The following is a 17,998-nucleotide window of genomic DNA, read 5'->3' as shown; positions in this document are numbered from 1 at the left end:
GAGCAGGGGAAGGAATAAGGGCAACAACAACAACTGAATGTTGCCTTTAGGAAAACCCTCCCCAACATTTGGGAACTTTATTTCATCACCACGCTAAAGTTATAGCAACTCTCGGTAGAATGCAAAAAAATAAAAATAAAAAAGTCTGAAAAGTTGCACGCAGTCATAGTACAATCATTTTTTTAAAGGTTTGAATATACTTTATTGTTTTAAAAAAGAGAAAAGGGTATGAAACAAACACACCCACATAGAACAACAAACAAACAACAAACACAAATGGTTTACATGTCAAGCTTCCACGGCTGTAACTGTATGACATGTTCCTTATAATCCAAACAAATAAGTCTCAGAAGCTGTTAGTACAATAGTACAATCATTTTAACGAGGCGTGCACTGCCAACGTTAACACAGTCACCCCGTTCTAAGCAAATTTCCTTCGATGGATTTCGGAAGGGTGTAATCCTTTCCCCTACCAAGTAAAATCTTTTTTTAAAAAAATCAGATCAGTCCATTGTTCTTTTTAAGAGCATTGCAGTTAATTGCTCCTAAATGAAATGTGTATGTAATTTTAAAAACACCTTACAAAGAACTGGACATAAATGGGGATAGGGGAAAAAAATGTTTCCGCCCGGTTTCGAACCGGGGACCTTTCGCGTGTTAGGCGAACGTGATAACCACTACACTACGGAAACCTCGGTGCTAGTCACTTCCAAACTATCATATATAAAACTTCTCTATTCTATGAGATGCCTGGTATTTCAAAAAGTTAATTCATAAACAAAGTTTTATCCACCTTATAAAGCCAGTTTGAAGAAATTGGTCTTGCACTTCCGGACCCATTTTCCGCTTGCGATACTTCATCCAACTGCAAATACCTCAGCATGCCTATTTATTTTCTATCTTGACATTTAACGTTTGAAAGACCCTGCCTGATGGTGTTGACGCCTTCTCTCCTTTTGTTCTGCTCTCCTCTTCTTACTCACAGTGGGGCATTTCTCAACCAGCAAACTGAATTGTCCAGCTCAGCCTGAACTCCTCAGGGCAATTCACGTGAAGCCTATGCTACAGAAGGGGATCTCAAAGTGAATTCTTATATTTTTTTAAACCTCTATATATTGAAGCATGACTGGATGAAAGAATTATCCGAAATGCGAGACAAGTTTACCAGGGACTCAGTTCTTGCTACTTAGCAACTGGTTGGAGAAAATGAATGACATGGTCCTGTAATACCTGGCTGGCTTCCCAGGAGACTGTGATTCATCTCTTGTCTACAGAGTGGTTTCAGTCCACATCTGATTTGTATTTAGAGACTGTTTTATTCATTGAGGTATCCACATTTGTAAGACCATACCATTGAAAAAGCTGTACATTTATATATAGTGCTAAGTGGCATGGAACCTATAGAAGGGATATATGTTGTTGCTTATGCATTGCGCTGTTCATTTCTTTCACATTGAGCATCTTGGCATCATTAAACCACCTGACACTTTACAGTTTATTGGTTACATCTTTTAACAGCTTAGAGATGGTGGCTTGTGCCTTTATTGACTGTGAAGCCAAGTCTGCCAGGCACAGTCGGTGGGGGGACAGAGAAACCACCAAGGACAGCAGTTGCTGTGCAAAAGAAGAAGAAGAGTTTGGATTTATATCCCCCCCTTCTCTCCTGTAGGAGACTCAAAGGGGCTTACAATCTCCTTGCCCTTCCCCCCCCCCCCCACAACAAACACCCTGTGAGGTGGGTGAGGCTGAGAGAGCTCTGAAAAACTGTGACTAACCCAAGGTCGCCCAGCTGGCATGTGTGGGAGTGCACAGGCTAATCTGAATTCCCCAGATAAGCCTCCACAACTCAAGCTGCAGAGCTGGGAATCAAACCCTATTTCTCCAGATCAGAGTGCACCTGCTCTTAGCCACTGCTCTTAGCCACTAGGCCACTGCTGCGGAAGTCAAGTCAATGGCAAACTACCTCTGCTCACTTTGGACAGTTCATGGATGGGGTTAACAAAAGTCAGTGATACTTTAAAAAAAATCCGTAACATGAAATATTTACTGCACCATTTTTCTGTCCTGCTCACAGGACAGTGCATAGCCATTTGGTAAAAATTAAATATTCATCTGACTAATTCTCTAAGGAGCTTCTATGTGATCCTTTTATCCATCTTGTCCTCACAGCATCCTTGTGAGGTTGGTTAAGCTGAGGGAGAGTGATTGGCCCAAAGCAGGCTTTGGAGTTCAGTGAGAATTTGGATGTGAGTTTCCCTGGTTGTACTTTGACACAACCACTAGTACTACTACTGCTGCTACTACTATTTTGCATAATATGACATCAACAACTACACAGTATATCTTTTGCAAATTACCCTAAATAGGTATATTTGTAACCTTGTGATAGTGGCAGAGAAGAAGTACAGTTTGGATTTATACCCCGCTTTTCTCAACTGTAAGGAGTCTCAACGCAGCTTACAAACTCTTTCCCTTCCCCTTCCCACAACAGACTCCTTGTGAGGTAGGTGGGGCTGAGAGAGTTCAGAGAGAACTGTGGCTAGCCCAAGGTCACCCAGCAGGATTCATATGGAGGAGAGGGGAATCAAACCTGGTTCTCCAGATTAGAGTCTGCCACTCATGTGGAGGAGCAGGGAATCAAACCTCAGATTAGGGTCCTGCTAAGAGTCTACCTGCTCTTAACCACTACACCACACTACCTCTCAGGCTTCTGTGTGAAACCCCCAGTCTACAGCATGTAACATAAACTGTGCCAGATTTAGATAAAGAGTGGGCCAAGTCTATTCCACTTGTGAGATCCCTCCCAATCCCCCACCCTCAAAACCAGAGGAAGTTGGAAGAGTGTTTTAAACAAAACTGAATAAAGCCAAGGATGATGACGTGTGTTTAAAATTCCGCAGTTCACAAAATTAATACAGAAATAGGGTCTGAGTTATCGATTCAAGACAGTATTATTCTGAAATGGAGTGCAGGGAAAATTACTGAAGGGTAATTTTAGGGCTGTTTAGAGTTTTAGGGTTGTTTAGAGATGACAGTATGTTATGGCAGCATATGTAAAAAAGGCCTGTGACCAGAGGTGGGATCCAGCAGGTTCTCACAGGTTCCCGAGAGTAGGTTACTAATTATTTGTGTGTGCCGAGAGGGGGTTACTAATTGGTGATTTTGCCACTTGATTTTTGCCTTAGTTTTGTCCTTGCCACAGCCCCGCCCAGGAATGCCCGGTCACGCCCCTGTTGTGCCCCGCCCCGCCCCATTGGCGCTACGCCACAGTTTGAATCCCACCACCATGGGAACCTGTTACTAAAATTTTTGGATCCCACCACTGCCTGTGACAAATATTATACACCTTGGCTGGAAGCCTCCCAGATTTTGAGGCCCAAAGCTTCAGCCTGCCAAGCCTATAGGTAAATCCAGCACTGAACATAAAATATTCACTCAGCATGCATAGGTAACATATATTCATGTAGCCAATTTGTCTATTTTGCTTCATCTATTCTATTATCCTCTTCTCCAAAGTAGATAACAGATTGCGATGATCATAATTTTTACAGTATTAACTCCTCCTGTACACACAAAGAGCAGAAATTCTCCACAGCCAAAATTTCTGTCTCGTTCCCAGAACTACTCAAACCCTTACCAAGTTGAGTGATTTACTTCATGCATAATCCACCTTACACTGAGACCTTACACACAAAGGAATTTAACCACAGTGATCAGGCTACGGCTCAGGATCGCTACAGCATCACTAGAGCATTTGGATAAAGACATACAGAGCTGGGTTGTCAACATGTTGACGACAGCTATTCAAAAATGATGAATGACTTCTCCCCAGCACTTCATAGAGAGGTTAAATAGCATAGGGGATATACGACTGAGACCTCAGCTGGCTGTGAAGGTATCATAGCAACACCCAAGTCACAATAGAGGAAGCCACCCTTGGCTGGGAAGATTGTTAGCCTGAGTCTTCCCCCAATATGAGGAAGGACCACTTGAGGGTCAAGAGCCCTGAGCAGGAACAAGCAGCAGCGTAAACCCATCACCCAGGGATGGGTGAGCTTCCACCAGCGGTCGTGATAGACAATGGCTCCGGTCTGCTCAAGGGTGGTGTTGCTGGGGGCAAGGAACCGGAGTTCATCTTCACCAACTTGATAGGTCGGCCCAAGGCCCAGTCTGTGATGCTAGGGGCTGGCCAGAAGGACTTCTACATTGGGCTCGAGGCACAAGACAAGAGAGGGATCCTCTCCCTGAGGTGCTGGGAAGACGGGGCGCTGGCCACTGTAGAGAACCAATCGGAGGTGGTCAAATGAAATTGATTTCGAAAGAAAGTGGGGGAAAGGTTCCTTTTTAAATAGCCGGGGTTGTACAAAAACAGAACGTCTACCTAGGGATACGTTGCTGTGCCAGCAAGGGGAGGGGTGAGAGAATATTTGGCTAAAGAATCTGCATATGTGGTACGCAGATGTGTGTGTGTGTGTGTGTGTGTGTGTGTGTGTGTGTGTGTGTGAGTGTGCATGCAAACAGAGGCTCCTTCCGCACATGCAGAATAATGCACTTCCAATCCACTTGTAATGCACTTTGCAGCTGCATTTTACTGTGTGAAATAGCAAAATCCACTTGCAAACAATTGTGAAAGTGGATTGAAAGTGCTTTATTCTGCATGTGCAGAAGGGGCCAGAGTTACACCCTTCTAAGTCATTTGAAGTCAAAGTGCCACCAGCAGGGAATGTGGGGGTAAGGCTGCCACATCTAGGTTGGGAAATTCCCCGAGATTTGAAGATGAAGCTTGGGGAAGATAGCGGCATACAATGCCACAGAACAGTGATGGCGAACCTATGATGCGCTGCAACGTTTTGGGTGACACGCCCATGTTCACCAACACCCCACAACAATTATTCTCCCTGTCTGAGTCTGCATTATTTTTGTAATTATTTATGGCTATTTCTTTATCTCATACATAGCACCACTCATGATTGGACTGTATATTTTTTTAAAGAAACAAATATGTAGAGCAGGGAAGCAGCAGTGGTGTAGTGGTTAAGAGCAGGTGCATTCTAATCTGGATGAACCCGTTTGATTCCCCGCTCTGCCGCCTGAGCTGTGGAGGCTTATCTGGGGAATTCAGATTAGCCTGTACACTCCCACACATGCCAGTTGGGCGACCTTGGGCTAGTCACAGTTCTGCTGAGCTCTCTCAGCCCCACCCACCTCACAGGGTGTTTGTTGTGAGGGGGGAAGGGCAAGGAGATTGTAAGTCCCTCTGAGTCTCCTACAGGAGAGAAGGGGGGGGGATATAAATCCAAACTCTTCTTCTTCTTCTAAAGAATTGTTTCTCTTTTGTTCAGGGAGATGATTTGCAGGGAGATGATACACCAGCAGAAGCAGATTAGACATTTTCTGAATTTTTGACACACCGAGCCCAAAAGGTTTGCCACACTAGAATCCACACCTCACTTCAGAGCAGCCATTGTCCTTTGGATATATGTAGAACTTTGGTTATTTCACCAGATAGAATGTCTGAGATTTTTCTGCATATGGGTGGATGTGCCAGACCTCCTGATTTCTGACGTAGTTATGATTGAGTTTGATGTTGGCTTTTATTAGCGCAGTATTGTCAAAGGCTTGTCTCCACACTGCGCAACAGAAAGAAATACCTCTTACCATGACATGCCTCTGAAAATGCCAGCCATAGATGTGGGCAAAACGTTAGGAGATAAAACCATAGTCACACCGTCGAGAAAATCCACAACAGCCTGTTTTATAATTATTTTTACATGTCACATTGAACATTTTAAATGCAGAAGTGGGGTATAAAGCATGATTAATAAAAGTTGTAGATAGGATGGTTTAATGGTTAGTGTGTTGGATTTGAACAGGAAAGACGTGGGTTCATAATCCCCTGTTAGCTATGAAGTAAGTCATTGAGTAAGTCATTCTCTCTCACAACGTTTTTGTGAGGACTAAAGGGGGATAAAAATCAGATTTGCCATTCTGAGCTTCTTGGAAGTATGACAGGTTAATACAGATAGATTATTCATTCATTCATTCATTCATTCATTCATTCATTCATTCATTCATTCATTCATTCATTCATTCATTCATTTATAGGCTGCCTCATCCCCGAAGGGCTTGAGGTGGCTCACAACACGGCTGTTTCCAACAGCAGATCGATACAACATAAAAGTTAACCCATTAAAACTCAGCAGCAATTAATAACAATAAATAAATTAAAACAACAAGATTGTGCAGAACACATATACACATGCGCCCGATCTAAAGGCCAAAGAAGAAAAGAAAAAAGAAGAAGAAAGAAGGGGAGGAGATAGGCAGGGCCCAAGATGGAATTAAGGCCCAACCAAGATGGTCCAGACAGGCAGCTTTGATTTTAGTTTCAATGGGGGGCGGTGGAAGCCCGGTGGAATAGCTCTGTCTTACAGGCCCTGCGGAACTCGCCAAGGTCCTGCAGGGCCCGGACAGCTGGAGGTAGAGCATTCCACCAGGCAGGGGCCAGAGCGGTAAAGGCCTTTATCTACAACGGCAGTTGGATTACTGTAAATAATATACATTTGGGAGGCAGCTAGTATTTATCTAAGTAGAATTAAAGGGTTTCTAACTATGTATTTACTCACTACCGGTAAATGTTGAATATGTAGCTCAGGAATGCTTAGGATTTTTTTTGCATGACAGAGTAATAGAATATAATTTTGTTGTTGTTTTATTCTCACTAAAATCCAACAGATACCCAGTAGAACATGGAATTGTCACTTCCTGGCCTGACATGGAGAAAATATGGTGGCATGTTTACAATAACGAATTGATGTTGAAGTCCAGCACTAGACCAGCACTTATAACAGAAGCGCCACTCAACCCACTGGCCAATCGTGAACAAATGACAAAAGTTCTCTTTGAAACTTTTGAGGTACCTGCCCTCTATGTGGCCATTCAGGCTGTGCTGGCACTCTATGCAGCGGGCCTCACCACCGGCTGTGTGATGGATTCGGGAGATGGCGTCACCCACACGGTCCCAATCTATGAGGGCTACTGTTTGCCTCACGCGGTCCTCCGACTTGACCTGGCAGGGCGGGATCTCACGGAATACCTCATGAGGATTCTGAGAGAAGGTGGAGTGGCCTTGGTGAGCACCGCTGAGAGGGAAATTGTTCGAAACATTAAAGCAGGGTTATGTTATGTGGCTTTGGACCCCGAGAAAGAGCTGGCTAAAAGCCCAAGAGAAATAGAGAGAACTTGGAAGTTGCCTGATGGACAGATCATTAAAGTCCACAACCAAATGTTCCGCTGTCCTGAGACACTCTTCTGCCCATCTAACGTTGGCATGGAGGCCCCTGGAATTGATAAGCTCCTCTTCAACACTATCATGAAATGTGACATCGACTTGAGGACAACCTTGTATGCCAATATACTGCTTTCTGGTGGTTCCAGTCTCTTTCCTGGCATCACTGAACGCTTGACAAAGGAGTTGATTCGCATGGCTCCCAAGGGCACTGAGGTGGTTGTCATTGCACCCCCTGACAGGAGGATCTCTGTTTGGATAGGAGGATCCATCCTTGCTTCTCTCTCTGCCTTCCAGGATATGTGGATTTCCAAGGAAGAATATGCTGAAGTTGGGCAGAACATAGTACATAGGAAGTGTTTCTAGATCCCTGTTGTATCAAAACATTTTTATTTAAAATGGTGTGGGGAAGAACTTCAAAGTCATGTCTCTGTTAATGAAACGTGCAGTGTTAAACTTTCTGAAAAATTAATAAAAGTATCAGCTCCAGACACGCTTGTTCTAGAATTAATCTTTCTGATTGCCTGTCAAAAAAGTGCTGTTTGGAACCATAGATTCCTGAAAGGATGCCATTTTCTGCCTCTAGTCTCTTTATAACTATGTTTTTCAAATTTTCCAAGGACTCTTTTTTTTAGCAGCTGAGAGGTTCCTTAATTTTTTTAAGTCAGTAATGGTTTAATCTTTAGTAACAAATCGTTAAAGGTGGAAAAATTGTAGAACGATTTAAGCTGTATCAAAAAGGCAATCCAACATATTCTATAAAAAAATTCTTGCTGGTATTAATTTATCAAAACTATTCTAATCTGATTTAGAAGAATAATGCAAGTTCCTTTCTTAGTAAAAGAGGCAGTATTGGAAATTTTATAAGTTAAAAATGACCAGTCTCCTGGCCCAAAAGTTCTGATGCCTTATTACAACCTCCCAACAATAGTTTTGAAATAGGTACTGATCTCCAGGCAATTGCATACATCTTGGGGAGAAACAAAGTTTGTTGTTTTACCTAAACTTGGGAAAATGCCTGTGTCTCCCGGCACATCATGTCCAGTACTACTTTTGAACCAGGACTTCAAGATCTGAACCTCAGTGATAGTCAGTAGACTGAACTCTATATATTTCTCTTGAAATATATGGATCACATAATATTATGCCATCCCCGCTCCATAGAGGAAGACTCAAGGGTCTACCAAACGATAAGAGGCTTTGCCCCTGCAGTCCAGGGCAGTTGGATTCCATTGTGCACATTCTCCTCCACTGCCCACTTTACCAGAAACCAAGATCCAGCTTATTATTACAAATCATTGACTCTATGAAAACCCTGTCAGAGCTTGATAAAGTAAATATGCTCTTAAACTGTAATGACCTTGACTGTTGTCTCGCAGTGGCAAAGTTTCTGGCTGAGGTTTGCGAACTGAACTTATGATCCAGTGTGAAATTTTATTTAGTAATTTTTACTGTATTTATATTGTATGTTCTGTATGCCAATGAAGGCTTATTGAAATTGAAATATATGGATCAAGATCCGATTGCAGAGGTGGGATCCAACCAGTTCTCACCACTTCTCTAGAAGTGGTTACTAATTTTTTCTGAGTGCCGAGAAGGGGATACTAAAGCAACCTCCCTGCCCAATAGGGCACTGTTTGAATCCCACCACCATCGGAACCTGTTAGTAAAATTTTTGGATCCCACCACTGTCCGATTGGTTTTCTTACAAATAGGAAAATATTCAATATTCAGAAATGTGTAAACATTATTAATCCTGCAAAAGAGACGGGCAGCCCAATCACCTCCAGCGCTGCCCTGCCACCTCCAGGCAGCGTGGGGATGCAAAACACAAAAACAAAAAAGTTTGGGTGCTGTGTGGTTTCCGGGCTGTATGGCCGTGTTCTAGCAGCATTCTCTCTTGACGTTTCGCCTGCATCATCTGAAGATGCCAGCCACAGATGCAGAAGCGTCCGAAGGCATGCTGCTAAAACCAACCACTAACTAAGCCCCACAACTGACGTTTCGCCTGCATCATCTGAAGATGCCAGCCACAGATGCAGGCGAAACGTCAGGAGAGAATGCTGCTAGAACACGGCCATACAGCCTGGAAACCACACAGCACCCAAGTGATTCCGGCCGTGAATGCCTTCAACAATACAAAAACAAAAAAGGCCTCCCTGCTGTTAAAAAGCCCTCAATTGGGCTTTATGGGCTAACGGGGTAAGCCCAAACCCCTTGAGCTACCATTCCGGCAGCCAAAGGCCAGGTGGAAGCTCACTACTATTGGCTCCAACCCCAGCCACACCTCCGCCACACTGGTAGTGGCGACAGGGCCATAGGACCAATGATGGGGTGGTCTTGTTGTGTCTAACCCTTTCATTCCCAAACCCCCACTCTCCCCAGGATTCCACAACCAAATCTCCAGCCATTTCCCAGCCTGTAATCTCCAACCCTACAATCCCAAATATGCAACTATATGGGTTAAAGTGTGAGAAGAATCCTTCTCTAGCGCAAGTTGAGTTCAATAAACCTGTCAGCCCCTGTTACTCTAAAATTCTCTGTTAGCGTGTCTGTTCTTCCAACTCTCATAAACTATTAGCAGGCTAATGACAATACTGCTCAACATTTTAACCAGGGCTTGCAAAAGAGGAGATTCAAGAGGCTCTTATCAAATAGTAACATATTAAGATGATCAGAAGGGCCCTGCTGGATCAAAGCAAAATAGCCCATCCAGTCCAACATGATCTTCTCCAGAGTCGCCAACAAGCTTGACTATGAAGGCAGCATCTCCTACCAATCTATATTTGTGCTTGCTTTTCAGCTGAGAGATTGGGACTACTGTGGTCTTATATCAACTATTGTTCACACAAAGAGCAGAAATTCTCCTCCGCCATAAATTTCTCACCCAAAGCCTCCCCAAGTTGGAAGAAAAGGTATCATAGCAACATCCAGGTCACAATAGAGAAAGCCACACATGCCTGGGAAGACTGTCAGCCTGCCTCTCCCCCCAATAAAAGGCAGGGCCACTGAGGGCCAATTGCCCTGAGCAGGAACAAGCACGCATAATAAACCTGTCACCCAGGGATGGGTGAGCTACCACCAGCGGTCGTGATAGACAATGGCTCAGGTCTGCTTAAAGGTGGCGTTGCTGGGGACAAGGAACCACGGACCATCTTCACCAACTTGATAGGTCGGCCCAAGGCCAAGTCTGTGATGCTAGGAGCTGGCCAGAAGGAGTTCTACATCGGAGACGAGGCGCAAGCCAAGCGAGGGATCCTCTCTCTCAAGTACTGGGACTATGTGGGGGACTGTTTACTAGGAGCCAGGGTGGTGTAGTGGTAATGAGCAGGTGGATTCTAATATGGAGAACCAGGTTTGATTCCCCACTCCTCCACCTGGGCGGCAGAGGCTTATCTGGTGAACCCAATCTGTTTCCGCACTCTTACATTCCTGCTGGGTGACCCTGGGCTAGTCACAGTTCTTGGGAACTCTCTCAGCCCCACCTACCTCACAAGGTGTCTGTTGTGGGGAGAGGAAGGGAAAGGAGCTTGTAAGCCACCTTGAGTTTCCTTACAGGAGAAAAAGGTGGGATATAAATCCAAACGCCTCCTCCTCTCCTTTTTCTATAGCAAACTGGAAGGAGTAAACCTGGAAAACAGAACAAGGATAGGTAAGCTCTCTAGCATGAGAGCTGGAAAACAAACAAACCGGAATCTGGTTGTTGTAACAGTATTGATATGGGGACCAAGATGTGTATGTGTATGTCATGTGTATGGGGGAGATCAGGGTTATACATGGCTAGGGTCATTGACTATGCTGAGTATAGATCTTTTTTCCCCTGCATGGGAGTAAGGGAGTAGTAGGGTAGTCCTAAACAGATTAGACTCCTCTAAACCCATTGATGTCCCAGTCTGGTTGGCCCAGGCTAGCCCAATCTTGTCAGATCTTGAAAGCTAAGCAGGGTTGACCCTGGTTAGTAATTGGATGGTAGACCACCAAAGAACTAAAACCTCACTATGTAGAGGCAGGCAATGGCTCACCATCTTTGAAACCTCTTGCCTTGAAATCCCTATGGGAGTCACTCGACAGTTTCTACCAGCACCAAAGCTGTTGACTTCAATGGGCACATTAAAAGAGTGTAACTCTGCTTGGAATCATACTTAAGAATAAAACTGCTATAGAAATACCAGTACAGAACATCAGTGGCTTTGTTTCAGTGCACAAACGTAGGATTGTCGTTTCAGGAATAAAATGGAATCCATCTGGTTCTAAAAGACGTTTTCAGAGTGGAGTCCTGGTGAGGCAGGAGAGCAAGAAAGAGAGAGATTACGCTAGGTTTTCTCCCTTTTAGAAGTACCACGTTCTAACTTTAAACAATGGCTGGTGATCCCATCGATTTCTAGATTGCCCGTCAGTCTCCCAACCACGACCTGAGTCCCTTCCCGTTCAGAGATTAAAAATGAGAGATGTCATTGTTGGTGTAGTTAGGGCCACCTGAAAGTTACGTGCACTAAAAGTATAGCCAGTAAGGACATATGTCAAAATGATTTTGTCTACTGTTTTCTCAAACTAAACAAACAACTTAGTATTTCTCCTACAAAGTTTTTGTGCACAATCCAACAAGTCAAGGGTTAATCACCACACTTATTATCCAAGTGGCATAATGGGGTTGCCCAGGGACGGAGGGAGAGGGAACTATGGCCGGGGCATGACCTGCTTGTGCGCGCCCTCCGCCCTGCCCTGCCCTGCCCTGCCCTGCCCTGCCCTGTCCCCACCGCACCATGCCCATGCCCATGCCCCGCCCACGCCCCGCCCCTGGGGAGGGGGCCCCGGGGGGGGCGATTTTCTGCCTCCATGTGACTCCAATTGGTCACATTATAAGACAAGAGTCACTGGAAAATACCATAATGCTAGGAAAAGTTGAAGGCAGTAGGAAAAGAGATGGATGACTTTAAAACATGAGATGGATTGACTTTAAAAAGGAATCCACCATCCTAAGTTTGCAAGTTGAGAGCAAGGCTATTAACAATAGGATATTCTGGCATACCTTGATTCATAGGGTCACCATGAGCAGCCGTAAACACACACACATAATCTCAGGATGCCCTGACCTCTATTCACCACTTGCCCTGAGATATTTTGGGTTTGTTGACAGAGCTTTCCACACACCACTGTTGGCAGGAAATCAGCAGGCAACCTTCAGATGTTTAGCACCTTTCCAAAAGAATACCTGATCCCCCATCAGATAGGACAATCAATCTCCTTCCTAAGGTGGCCGCCGTGGCACTGGCAACCCATCTCCCATGCAAATTAAGTCTGACTTCCATATCCTCCTCCAGTGAGGTAAAATTTGAGCAGCCACGGAAACTGTCACAGAAGCGACCCCCTGCCCCCACGCCAAATGGCAGTATGGCGGTAGTCTCAGGTTCCCATCATGTAGTAGGCCAAATTTTCTACCCGTCACCACCACTATAGAGACAATATGCACCTTTTGAAGAAGAGTAGAAGAAGAAGAGTTGGATTTATATCCCCCCCCCCCCCCCCGTAAAGGAAGACCTTACTGATCCTCCTTAAACGTGGGTTAGGATTTTGTATTAACACATAACTCAGAGGCAAATAGTCTTTAAAAAATATTTTAAGGCTTATTGAATCAAGCGTCCATTCAACAAACTATTATATCCTGGCATAAAATGCATGCGAGTAATATAAGAGCCAGCATCAAAACAATTCAAATAAAACCACAGCAAGATGCATACTGCTACTGACTTGGCTAATACATACAAAATATAAGGCAAGCATGATAAATTCCTCCCAAAGTGCTCTAACCGGCCATAAGCCTAGCCTGGTTGTTTTCAACTACCAATTACCCTGTTTCCCCGAATATAAGACATCCCCTAAAAATAAGACATAGTAGAGGTTTTGCTGAAGTGCGAAATATAAGGCATCCCCCGAAAGTAAGACATAGCAAAGTTTTTGTTTGGAAGCATGCCCGATGAACAGAACACAGAAAAATAAGACATCCCCTGAAAATAAGACATAGCACATCTTTGGGAGCAAAAATTAATATAAGACACTGTCTTATATTCGGGGAAACACGGTAGGTGCCTAACTTCAAGGAATCAGGAGTCAGACTTATCAGGTGTGAAACTTAGCATTCTTTGAAGTTTCAACAGCTAGATAACTCCATACAGCTGGGCAGTGACCTTCAGCTAATGATTCAATACCAGGATGGGCCAGCTGGAGAAAAGCCAGAGATGATTATGATTTTAAAAACACCATACCAAAACTTACAGAAGATGTTCTAACTAACATGACTATAATTAAGCTAATGTAAGTTCTTTCTTGACACCCCCTTTCTCTTCTGTAAGGAGACTCAAAGGGCCTTACAAACTCCTTTCCTTTCCCCTCTCATAACAAACACCCTGTGAGGTAGGTGGGGCTGAGAGAGTTCCGAAGAACTGTGACTAGCCCAAGGTCACCCAGCTGGCATGTGTTGAAGTTCACAGGCCAATCTGGTTCACCAGCTAAGCCTCCATAGCTCAAGTGGCAGAGCGGGGAATTAAACCTAGTTCTGCAGATTAGTGTGCACCTGCTCTTAAGCACTACACCACGCTGGTAACTGTTTTTTACCTTCTCTTTCTCGCTATGGTTTTTGTTCCCATGTTGTTCCTCCCCATTGTTCTCATGCAGTTCCTGGCTCCTGTTGGGCAGGGAGGCCCCTTTTTCTTTGTAAAATGTTCTGTGTGTTGCACATGTGCAGCTACGCAGGTGCAGCCAATCGGATTGTGGGATGATGGGCATGGCTATGGGGGGTTCATTCCTGTATGCATGTGCTGCAGGAAACAAAAAAAGAGAGAAACTTCTCTGTGAAGGAGCGAAACACAACCTGGATTGTTTCCACGGTTTCCAATTGCTGCCTGTACAGCATGCATGTGAATAGGAAAATGAGTTCCTTTATAGCAGTGGTTCTCAACCTTCCTAATGCCGCGACCCTTTAATACAGTTCCTCATGTTGTGGTGACCCCCAACCATAAAATTATTTTTGTTGCTATTGTGTAAGTGTAATTTTGCTACTGTTTTCCAATGGTCTTAGGCGACTCCTGTGAAAGGGTCGTTTGACTCCCAAAGGGGTCGCGATCCACAGGTTGAGAATTGTTGCTTTATAACGACTACAACCTGTTATACGTTTGCTATGAGCAATCAGTACATGTAAGTTTCCCCAAGCAACAAATAATGACTCTGTGAAGCTATTTTGGATCAGGAAAATGGCACAAGGAAGAAGGTTGAAAATCTTCTCTTCACATGAGGTAGCCTGATCCAATCAAGCCCACACATGCTTAGGGGCTGAATTCCCAACATGGACCACAAAAAGATAGTCCATGTATGCTATGCATGACTATGTAACAATTAATCAACACCGGGTCTACCTCAGAGGGTTGTTGTTAGGACCAAATGGAAAATTTGGTGTGCAGCCCTGAGCTTCTTAGATGTAGAGTGAACTAAATGGGCAGATAATAATAAATATCTGAGTAGTTATTATCTATCTTGTTATTATAGAAAGGTTCTTAAGTGTCTTTGCTGAGCTCCTATGAATGCTGAATGTATAACTGGATAATGTAAAGGTTTATTTTGCACGATAAAGTCAAAGATATCCATGTTTTGTTTTATTTCTACTGATGTGCAATAGATACCCAGTAGAACATGGAATTGTCACTTCCTGGCCAGACATGGAGAAAATCTGGAGGCATGTTTATGATAACGAATTGAAGTTAAATTCTTGCACAAGGCCAGCGCTGATAACTGAAGCGCCACTCAACCCACTGGCCAATCGTGAACAAATGACAAAATTGCTCTTTGAAAAATTTGAGGTTCCAGCACTCTATGTGGCCATCCAGGCTGTGCTGGCACTCTACGCTGCAGGCCTCACCACCGGCTGTGTGATGGATTCGGGAGATGGCGTCACCCACACGGTCCCAATCTATGAGGGCTACTGTTTGCCTCACGCGGTCCTCCGGCTCGACCTGGCAGGGCGGGATCTCACAGATTACCTCATGAGAATCCTAAGGGAAAGTGGAGTTGCCTTAGTGAGCACAGCTGAGAGGGAAATCGTGCGGATCATGAAGGAGGGTCTGTGTTATGTGAGTTTGAATCCTGAGGAGGACATGGCTAAGAGACCAAATGAGATAGAGAAAACTTGGAAGTTGCCTGATGGACAAATCATTAAAGTCCACAACCAAATGTTCCGCTGTCCTGAGACCCTTTTTCGTCCATCAAATATTGGCATGGAGGCCCCTGGAATCGATAAACTCCTCTTCAACACTATCATGAAATGTGACATCGACTTGAGGACAACCTTGTATGCCAACGTACTCCTTTCCGGTGGTTCCAGTCTTTTTCCTGGCATCGGTGACCGCTTGACAAAGGAGTTGATTCGCATGGCTCCCAAGGACACAGAGGTGTTGGTCACTGCACCCGCTGACAGGAAGATCTCTGTCTGGATGGGAGGATCCATTCTTGCTTCTCTCTCTGCCTTCCAGGAGATGTGGATTTCCAAGGAAGAATATGCCGAAGTTGGGCCCAATATAGTGCACAGGAAATGCTTCTAGATTCCTGTTGTGTTGAAACATTTTTATTTAAATGCGCCGTGGGGAAGAACGTCAAAGTCATGTCATGCTCAGTGAAACTCAAAGCTCCCCACTTTCTGAAAGATGAATAAAAATAACAATTCCATGCATGCTTGCTTTAGAATACATCTTTCCGATTGTCTAGAAAACAGTGTTGTTTTAGTGACGGTTTTCTATATGTAAAATGCTGGTACGTAGGAAACTATGTGCACCTGTCACAAATCTCTTCTCATCCCCCCTCCCCCATGCAGCACAAAGCTCCTGGATCTGTGCCTTCAAAGTTTTGGTGCCAAGCGCTCAGAATATTTCCCCCCCTGCCCCATGTATTAAATAGGGATGGCATGGAAACATCACAAGCCAGATGCTCTGGGCATCAAGTTCCAGAGAAAATGCCATTTTAAACTGTGGTTAAAACAGTTTGGGAGTCCTGCTTTCTGTGGAAACTTATTGGGAGATACCCAATTTTTTTTTTTAAATCAGTACTGGCAACTATGCTTCCCTGAATTACAGCTTCCACAGACTTTCCCAAAAGATTACAGCTTGCCCAAACCTTCCCCAAAGAATCTCCATAGGACATTCTGGGATGTTTTTAAACTTTATTCTCAACTCATATGATGGAGCAAAAATGAGATTGCCCTGTTTGAATGGAATAGACACCATATAGCTATGGGTACTCCAAACCAATTCTTGTGAGATCCCGCTGCTCACTTCCTTCCATTGTGAGAACTGTTCATGGATTCCTACTCTCTGCTTCAAATCATTTAACTAATTTTTCACCTGTAAGGATCTCTCATCTATTCTCATAATTGCTAAGAGTATTTAAGTGGTACATTTAACAATGGCACCACCCACTTTGTCTTCACTAAACCGGTAACGCCGCCATATTCCCGCAATGAAAAGCCTCCGCGGGTTCTGCGACCACGGATATTATTTGTTCCCCACATCGCTTGCAATTCTTGTAAAATAACGCCGGGCAGCAAAGAGCCGGAGTTCCGTTGCAACAGGGGAATGGAGATTCCGATTGGTCAGTCGAACGTGTAAGCGCCATGAGTTACGCGGAAAGTGGCTGCCAGCCGAGGGCGGGTCTCCAGTGTGATTGGCTAAAGAGGTTGTTTATGATAGGTTCGCGACGAAATGCGTGAGTGTGAACGCTATCAAAGAGGCTTAACAGCCCTCTCTATTAAGACGGCCGCATTACGCTGACGCCAGCAGTAAATCGTTGGCCGCGCTTTCTGCGGAGACACGCCATCAGCAGTGTTTCTGGAAGTGAAAGCAGAAGCCAGCTCGGCACGCGACGCCTCTTGTACTTCCTCATGCGCATTTCGAGAGCGCCCGCTACATTTTCCATTTGCTCGGCACCGGGCTTTGAATTTCTAAGTTGAGACGTGAAGACGTGGACTTCGACTGGATGTCGGGCTTGCGTGGTTCTACGTCATCACTACGCGCAAGATCTCTTTAGACAGGAGGACACCCCACTTAACAAGATGGCTTCCCTGTTCCTCCTGATTGTAGCCGTGAGCTGCGGCGTCACAGCCAGCGAATCAGCCCGGCCAGCGCAAGAACAGCCGAGGTTCCCTTACAACCCGCGGTAATCACCCTTGCTGGGTTTTTAAAAAAGTTGCTCTTTTTAGCGGAGCTAATTTGCCGCGCAGCCAGGAGGCGGGAGAGAGGTAAATCCCTGGCAGCCGCGCAGTGAGCGCCGGAGATGTGGGGAGCGTCCAGGACCCCCGTGGCTTTTAAAGAGGTGACCCCGCGGCTTATGGTGAGTGGATAGTGACCCAATGTGGTACATTGTTCGAAGCATTTTGGAAATCCAAATAAGTAATGTCTGTCAGATCATCCATATCTTCATGCTTGATAATTAGCTCAAAGAACTCTAAAATGTTGGTGAGGCAAGAATTCCCTTTGCAGAAGCCACGTTGATTTTCCCTTAGCAGGCGTAATTCTGTGCACTAAGTTTCTCTTTAGTAACAGTTTCTGTTAATTTATTTGGAACAGATGTTAGGCTAACTGGCCTGTAATTTCCTGGATCTCCACTGGATACCTTTTTAAAAATTTGTGGGACATCTGCTGTTTTCCAGTCATCTATCACATAGGGCAATTT

The 17,998-nt window shown here is 44.6% G+C and overlaps 2 protein-coding genes and 1 non-coding gene across 3 annotated transcripts; 2 read left to right on the top strand and 1 right to left on the bottom strand.

Annotated features, from left to right (window-relative positions):
* Nucleotides 1-619: 619 nt before the first annotated feature.
* TRNAV-AAC lies at nucleotides 620-692 on the bottom strand. Its single transcript has one exon. It is a non-coding gene; the product is annotated as a tRNA-Val (tRNA).
* A 3,354-nt stretch (nucleotides 693-4,046) lies between these two features.
* Nucleotides 4,047-7,654, top strand: LOC125437843 (actin, clone 302-like). Its single transcript, XM_048505857.1, has 2 exons — nucleotides 4,047-4,249; nucleotides 6,736-7,654. Exons 1-2 carry the CDS (start codon nucleotides 4,047-4,049, stop codon nucleotides 7,652-7,654), a joined length of 1,122 nt encoding a protein of 373 aa, XP_048361814.1.
* A 2,700-nt stretch (nucleotides 7,655-10,354) lies between these two features.
* On the top strand, nucleotides 10,355-15,876 carry LOC125437841 (actin, clone 302-like). The gene is made up of 2 exons (XM_048505854.1): nucleotides 10,355-10,557; nucleotides 14,958-15,876. Exons 1-2 carry the CDS (start codon nucleotides 10,355-10,357, stop codon nucleotides 15,874-15,876), a joined length of 1,122 nt encoding a protein of 373 aa, XP_048361811.1.
* Nucleotides 15,877-17,998: the final 2,122 nt, after the last annotated feature.

Source organism: Sphaerodactylus townsendi, linkage group LG08, assembly GCF_021028975.2.
Source record: "Sphaerodactylus townsendi isolate TG3544 linkage group LG08, MPM_Stown_v2.3, whole genome shotgun sequence".
Lineage (NCBI taxonomy): Eukaryota > Metazoa > Chordata > Lepidosauria > Squamata > Sphaerodactylidae > Sphaerodactylus > Sphaerodactylus townsendi.
Note: the sequence above shows the minus strand (reverse complement) of the source record. Positions and strands in the feature narration are given on the sequence as shown.